The sequence below is a fragment of the Acomys minous genome (assembly GCF_964271855.1).
Source record: "Acomys minous genome assembly, chromosome: 9".
NCBI classification, from domain to species: Eukaryota; Metazoa; Chordata; class Mammalia; order Rodentia; family Muridae; genus Acomys; species Acomys minous.
In genome coordinates, this window is record NC_140490.1 from 95,999,736 (window position 1) to 96,008,002 (window position 8,267).

Here is an 8,267-nt window from a genome sequence, read left to right on the forward strand (position 1 = left end):
AATCTACACTCATTCCCGCTCTCTTCCTCCCAGCCTTCTTCAGAGGGGAAAGCAGTTTCCCAAGCCAGGAAAAGAGCCCTGATGAGATCCTGACCCAGACCATAAAGTCTTCACAGAGCTATGAGAAAATAAATTTCCTTTTTGAAGCCACTCCTGTCTATGGTATCTTGTTAGGCGGCAAGAACTGATGAGTACAGGCAACGGTCTAAACTTAAGATCTGGAGATTCTTAAGAACTAGTGGTGGTGGCGCACGCCTTTAATCCCAGCACTTAGGAGGCAGAGGCAGGTGGATCTCTGAGTTCGAGGCCAGCCTGGTCTACAGAGAAAGCCCCAGGATAGCCAGGGCTACATAGAGAAAACTTATCTCAAAACAACAACAACAGAAACAACAAAAACAACAACAAAAAACCCTGGAGATTGGTATCTACTTCTTACATGTACCTATTAGAACATTCAGGAAACAATATCTACAGATGCTGATCAATTGGCTCATTAAGGTAATTAAATAATATTGAGTCCCCAGTTAACTAAAGGGGGCTAAGCATTTCTGTCTTTATGGATAATGTTTGGGGTAGAAAAGCATACACATGTGCCCGCAATAGATGACAATGACAAATAAGTAATGTGCCAAAAAATGTGACAAAGAAACCACAGGGGGGCTAAGAAAAGAAAGACATTCATTTTCTTTGTTCATTTTATATTTCACTTGCTGCCTCATGATACTGCACAGTATTTGGATGTAGTAGATACATTCAAGAAATCAAACCACTGGGGCCAAAATCCTCTAATTCTGCACCTGAAACAGTTAACTCATCCAAGCCTTACAGATGAGATGAGCATTGGGTTTGTTACTCACACAAGCAAAATACCGGCTTGATCAAATCCACTGGGTTACGTAATAAGAAGAGAGCTTTCTTTCTTCTTTTGATTTTTTTTTCTCTTCTTGGGGAATCTGAAGTTCGGGAACGCTGCCCCATTAGCAGCAGCTTCCATAATGCTGGCGCAAATAAAATAAAATAAAATAAAACAAAACAAAATATCCTCTGTAGCCCAGGCTGGCCTGAAACAGACTCACAATCAGTCCTCCTACGTCAACTGCCAAGGGCTGGGATCACAGGCACGGGCCACCGTCGCCAGCTTTAAGACTAGAAGGCTAGCATGTTTTATTCTGCTGGTTGGCTGTACCAGCTAGATGATGTCCTGAATGCCCTAAAGAAATCCTCACAGTATGAACAGAGTATCTGGTGCTTATAACAAAGGCTTATTTCTAAAATATACCACCATTTTATATAACAGCATTGTTCATTTAATCAAAATTATATTTTTGGTACTATAAATTTTTATCCTTGTGGAAATTCCTATACTTAGAAAAAAGAAAAATGCTTTGATTTAAAAAAAACAAACAAACCAGCTTGTCCCAGAGATGCCCACCCCCCTCCCCAAGGTTTCTCATTTCTCTGCAGGAGGCCTTCTTTCCTCCTGCCCCTGCTCTCCCCAGGTCTGATCTCCACCCTCATATTTCTCTGTTTTCCCTCTCCTACCTTGTTCCCTCTCCACAGCCACTACCACTGTCTAATCTATTTCCCCTTCTGAGTGAGATTTGAGCATCCTCCCTTGAGTCTTCCTTGTTACTTATCTTCTTTGAGTCTGTGAACTGTAGTATGTTTATCCTGTACTATATGGCTAAAATCCACTTATAAGTGAGTATAAACCATGTGTGTCTTTCTAGGTCTGGGTTACCTCACTCAGGATGATCTTTTCTAGTTCCACCCATTTGCCTGCAAATTTCATGATGTCCTTGTTTTTAATAGCTGACTAGTATTCCATAGTGTAAACGCACCACAGTTTCTTTATCCATTCTTCAGTTGAGGGACGTCTAGGTTGTTTCCAGATTCTGGCTATTACGAATAAAACTGCTTTGAACCTAGTTGAGCAAGTCAGGGTAGGAACTCCGGTAGGATATGAGGGTGACTCTAGCAGAGACTCCTAGTAGCAGGGGCCATGGAGACTGCAGAGGGCACCCTCTAACTAGACTCCTAGTAAAGGGAGGGGAATACCAACCCACCTACACAAACTTAAGAGCCAAGATTTACCCTGCCTAAAAGATGCACAGGGATAAAGACAAAGCACATTGAGCAGAGATTGAGAGAATGCCCAACCAATGCCTGGGCCCAACCCAAGGCCCACCCCATGGATGAGAGCCAACCTCTGACACTATTAATGATACTCAGCTCTGCTTACAGATAGGAACCTAGCAGAGCTGTCCTCTGAGAGGCTCCACCCCGCAGCAGTTCAAAACAGATGCTGAGACTCACAGCCAAACATTGGGTGATGATGCCTAGGGAGTCTCGTAGAAAAGTGGGGATGGCAGGGGGCAGGCGCAGGGAGAAGGACCTGAAGGTGACAGGGGCTCCACAAAAAGACCAATAGAGCCAACTAACCAGGGCCCAGAGGGGCTTGCTGAGATTGAAGCACCAACCAAGGACCATGCATGGCCTGGACCTAGGTCCCTACACAGATGTAGCTGATGGAAGCTCAGGCTTCATGTGGATCCTCTATCTAGTAAGGGGAGCAGGGGCTGTCTCTGACATGGACTCTGCTGCCAGCTTTTTGACCACTTCCCCCTGTGGGGACTGCCTTGCCAGGCTACAGGGGAAGAGGACATGCTCAGTCCTGATGCGACTTGATGAGCTGGGGTGGATGGGAAGGGGGGCTCCGATTATCTGAGGAATAGGGGAGGGAGGGAGGGAGGGAGGGGGGGAGGGAGGATGGGACTGTGAGGAGAAGAGGGATGGGGCTACAACCAGGATGTAAATTGAATAAATTATTGACTTTTTGAAAGCCTAACCCCCCTCAAAAAAAAAACCCACAACCCATCTCTCAAGTATGTTACAATAGCAACTCCTGCCTCCTGGGCCCCTAATCATTTCCCCATTACCACTCTTGCTCAATTGGGACATGGTCACCCAAGCAGTATTTTCAAATAAAAAATTGCTTAAGGCCAATCTGTTACCAGAAAGGGGTTCCTGCTGCAACTGACCCCTTAAGCCTTTCGAAGGCCCATTGCTTCCGCTAGTGTCATCCCCTACCATCGTACCTGTATGGGCTTCTTCCTGTCCATTTAAAGTGCTTGGTTCTTTGCAGCCGAGCATCTCCCTCTATGCTTGCTCTCCTGTTTCTCCGTTTGCCCATGCTGACTGCTGCCCACTCCTCTCATCTCAACCTTAACATCAACCTCCCTTGCCCCTCATTTGAAAGCAAACTCCCAGAGTTCCCCCTTGGGCCTCCGCTGGAGAGCCAACTTCTTCGACACACATGCAGGCACAATACACTCACACATAATATAAAAATGAATAAATCTGTGCTTAAAAACTGGCTGGAATACAAGATAATATAATCCTTGGATTCCTGCAAAACCAAAGATCTGTTGAGTGTTGACTATGTTCCAATCCCCAGGCTACTAGAGATGGGGCAATGAAGAAAGAAAAATATATATATTATCAGAAGCTTTCATTTAAATAAAGGAGACAATGGAAGGATACAAGTGATGGGATAACAATTGAGCTGTAATCTGAATAAATTAATAAAAATAAATTGAATTTAAAAAGAAAAATAAAAAAATCAAACAGGGGAAAATAAATAAATAAATAAATAAATAAATAAATAAAGGAGACAAACAATATACAAGAAAACCAAAAGTTAAATAAAATGCCAATTGATAGGTAAGCTTGAATTAGGCAGAAACAAAACAAAACAAAAACCTGTCTTGGATAGTGATGACTGAGCAGAGACCAGAAAGAAGGGAATGAGCCAGATAATTAGAAATCTGGAAGAAAAAAAGTCCCAAAGGAAACCTCAAATATTAAGCTTCCGGGGCAAGGAAGTAGAGTGTTTCTGTGGTAAGTCCCAAGAAAGATGCTGAGCATGGACAAGGGGAAGGCAGGGAAGCCAGATCCTCAGACCCTGGAGAAGGATGAGGGGTTCTTAATTGCTCTCTGGAAGCCATGGCAATCAATATACTTTAGCTAAGAGCTATGTTTACAAAGAACGCCCTGACCGCTACATGAGGGATATTGAAGACAGGGTAGGGGCCAAAGAAAAATGAGCCTCGGCACTGGCAGTGGAGATTTGAGATGATTTACAAATGGAACCCGTTCAAATAGAAGGCATGTAGGATAGAGGCTGGGTGAGCAACGCGTCCTCCTTGGTCTTTCTTTTTGTTTGTTTGGTTGGTTGCTTGGTTTGGTTTGTTTGGGAGGTGGTTTCAAGACAGGGTGTCTCCGTGTAATATTTACGGCTGTCCTAGAACTCTCTTTGTAGACCAGGCTGGTCTGGAACTCACAGAGATCCCCGTGCCTCTGCCTCCCAAGTGCTGGGATTAAAGGCGTGTGCCACCGCACCCAGCATGCAGTGGTCTTTCTTTAGACAGAGGCTCACTCAGCTAGCCTTGGATGAGGATCCTCCAATACAGCCTCCCAAATGCTGGAATGATTGGTACGCAACACCAGGTCCAGCAAAGCCTTTATCTCATCTCATCTCATCTCATCTCATTTGTCCTCCATCCTTGGTCACCTCTTGCTTCTCCTCCATCAGAAAGATAAACCACAGTTGATTGTTCCTTCCCTTTGAATCGATTTCTCTCCCTGCTTTCGAAGCACTGGCTACTTCCTGGTTCTCCTCCTATCTTCCAGGCCCCTTAGTCTTTGCAGGTTACTATTTGCTTCTCCTTGTCAGTGTTGGAACATCCCTTGGCTCTGTCCTTACTCTCCTCTTCATACTTTTAATCTCAGCAGACACAGAAGCAGAGGCAGGCAAGGTCACTGTGAGTTCGAGGCCAGCCTGGTCTACAAAGTGAGTCTGGGGCAGCCAAGGCTACACAGAGAAACTTTGTCTCAGAAAACTAAACAACAACAACAACAACAAAACAAAAACAAAAAAACATCTACTCCTCGATCCCTTGGCTATCAATCATCATAATTTAAACATCACTAATGGGTTGAGGAATCCCAGGGATGTTTCTCTTCTGATATCCAGCCCTGCCTGGACGCTAAATTACAACCACAGTCTCCCTAAAATCAAACTCTTCATTTTATTTCCTTCTGTCTAAACGTGCTCTTCCCACTGTCACAATGCTACCCCAGGTTCCTCACCCCTCCCCCCCTCTCCCCCCTTCCCTCCCTCTCTCGCTATCTTCCTCTCTCTCTCTCCCTCCCCCATCTCTTCTCTCATTCTTCCCTCCTCCTCCTTATTCTCCCCCCCCCCATGGGCTTTTCAAGACAGGGTTTCTCTGTGTAGACCTGGCCATCCTGGAACTCGCTCTGTAGACCAGACTAGCCTCAAACTCATGGTGATCTGCTTGCCTCTGCTTCCCGAGTGCCGGGATTAAAGGCGTGCACCACCACCATCTGGCTCCCTTGTCAACTTTCTATAAGGCATTTTCCCTAGTGTTCTCCATCCAGGCTCCTTGCCACCCCGTTATCAGACCACTTGGTCCTGTCCCCTGCCTCACTGTTCTCTGGCACTCTCCACTGTGGTTCTCCCCTACTTTCAGTGGATTCAGTGTGAGACCCCCCCCCAATAGATGTATGAAGGGACAATTAGCACTGAACACTATGTATACTATATTTTAATCCCTTCATACACACACACACACACACACACACACACACACACACACACACACACACCTGCTCCAGTTTGCTTTCTGTTGCTGTGATAATCACCATGACCACAAGTAATCTGGGGAGGGAAGGCTTTATTTCATCTCGTGGGTTACAGTCCATGACCAAGGGAAACCAGGGCAGGATCTCAAAACAGGAATATGGAGGCAGGAACTGAAGAAGAGGCCATGGAGGAGCACGGCTTACTGGCGTGTTTCCCCTGGCTTGTTGGCTGTTTTCCCCATACAACCCAGGGCCACCTGCCCAAGGATAGCACTACTCAGGGTAGACTGAGCCCCTCCCATATCAACCAACAAAATGTCCCACAGGTGTGCCACAAGCCCAATCTGATGGAGGCAAAACTGAGGTTCCTTCTTCCCAGGAGTGTCAAGTTGACAATCAAGATTAGCCATCCCATGATGAAGTCCTCCTTATGAATTCGGTGCATTAGGAGATGAGCTATATACTAAGATGGAACAAGTATAACAAACTGTATAAAAGTTATATGAATATGGTGACTCTCGAAACAGCTAACTGTACTATGGATCTTGGACAGGCATTTTCCTTGTTTCCTTATTGAAACTTGGTTTTTGTTTTTTTGTTTTCTTTTCATTTACAGAAGGAATTTATGACTTCTCCTTGGTATACATGCATCCCCAGCACCATTATTTGTTGATGGTTATTAAATAAAATCTGGGATATGTCAACACAAATCCTGAGTTACCATGACAGCAGCCAATCTGATAACCAAGATGGCTAGCTAATGAAGAACAGTGTGGGTGTGCTGGATGAAGGGGTGATTCAAATCCTGGGTGGGACACAGCATGGTGAAGCAAGATTTCCTCAGACTGCTCAAAGGGGACTGTAAACAGTGGTAACTGTTTGCTTCTGGAATTTTCCACTTATTTCCATAGGTTTGACCACAGTTAAATGAAACTTAAAAAAAAAAAAAAGTAGCTAAGGGGCACAGTAAGAATGCTGTGTCCCATGTTTGTTTACTGCAAGACTATACTCACAGAAATATATGATTTTGGGGAGAGGGTCTATTGTTAACTTGATGACTTCCTAGTTTTGAGAAAAATTACCTTTCAAAGATGTATATAGTAGGTGCTCAACCAATCGTTAAGATGTTTGAATGAATAATAAATGTAAATTAAAACTGTGTATTCATATTAAATGCATGACCAAAACACGTAACTTAAAATTATTCACCAGTCTGGTATTCTTTGCCATTTGCCTGTATTTTTGAAACTACTCATTTTGGACCAGAAAAGATGGTAACATTAACAAAAGCAAATCTTAAAAACAGGTAGTTTTCAATTCATAGAAATAAGTCGGAGAAACAAATAAAAAGCAAACAGATGCTTAGAATGCGCCACAAAATCAAGAAGTTTTTGTAATCCTAACAGACTGTAAAAAAAAAAAAAAAAAAGAATAAAGAATAAAATGCACACGTTCACAGTATGATAGACTTGGTTGAGACCTAACTTCAAGGACCTAAGCAAGCTCAGAGTTGGTCTTAAATCTACTTTTGTCCTGTTTTGCGAGCCATGGATGAGCCAAGAGAATCCAGGAGAAGGCACTTGAGACCAAACCCGGAATTAGAAAACGCTCCTGTGCAGATTTTTATTTTGACCTGAGAAGGAAGCCACGGTACATGTAGGAGGAGCTAAGGGACTGTAACAGTAAAGGAGCATCCAGTTCTCAGCTGGTCTCCAGGGCCCCGCCCTTGTCGTGGTACACAAGGGCATCTCTCCCTATGCCCTCCTCCTGCGCCCTGCCTCAGCTTACCACTTCCGATGGAATTCGTGTTTTTGCTCCGCCGAGATAGCTAGAGGCTTCTTCTTCTTCATAAAACCCAGCAGCTCCCGGATCTCCTTCTCACAAGAAGCCAGGAGCGGGTTTTTAGCGTCCAGGGGCCCATAGAAGGCGGCAGAGGGCAGCTTGACCTCGGAGCCGGTCCAGAGCGGTTTGCTGGACGAGCTCGACTTGGACTCCAAGGACGACTTAAAAACTGCGGTGGAGGTCGGCGGCGGCGTTGGGGGCAGGTGCGCCGGCGACGCCGAAGACTCAGAGACAGAGGACTCATCGGTGGAAGAACTGGAGGAGACGCTGCTGGAGGACGACATGTCTTTCAGAGTTCAGCACGCTAGAGGGTTGGTGTACAAACGGTTGCTAGGCAACGGTCTCGCGGCAACCAAGCCGCCTGCTTGCTTTCCGGAAGCACAGCGGCCCCTAGAGGGCAAGGGAAGCACCAACAGCCTGGAAAGGCACGGTGCTCTGAATGGCTATTTGTGGCCCTCTTTAAAACAGACACAGACGCACACCACGACAATCAAATAAACAGATACGTAAATTTTAGTTTTTAAATATTCGTTTGTTTTGTAACCGCCTGGCACTGGTGTATAATGCATTACTAGGTTTCTTTATGTTTGGTTTGGAGGTTTCGTTTGCTGTGGGACTTTTGTTTTTAATCTTAGAAGGAACTCCTTGTATAGCCCACACTTGTCTCAGACTATCCTCCTGCCTCGGTCTCTGGAGTGCTGTGATTGCAGGCATTCAGAACCAAAACAGCTTGAGAGAGAGAGAGAGAGTTTTAAGCATAG

The 8,267-nt window shown here is 45.0% G+C and overlaps 1 protein-coding gene across 4 annotated transcripts in view; it reads right to left on the reverse strand.

Moving 5' to 3' along the window:
* Positions 1–8,011, reverse strand: part of CFAP54 (cilia and flagella associated protein 54) — a 296,457-nt gene extending 288,446 nt beyond the window's left edge. For all 4 annotated transcript variants that reach the window (XM_084796148.1, XM_084796147.1, XM_084796149.1 and 1 more), the window contains exon 1: positions 7,453–8,011. In XM_084796148.1, the coding sequence (XP_084652274.1) occupies positions 7,453–7,790 (338 nt within the window). In that variant the 5' untranslated portion in view covers positions 7,791–8,011. The remainder of the gene's footprint in view (positions 1–7,452) is intronic.
* Between the last annotated feature and the right edge of the window lie 256 nt (positions 8,012–8,267).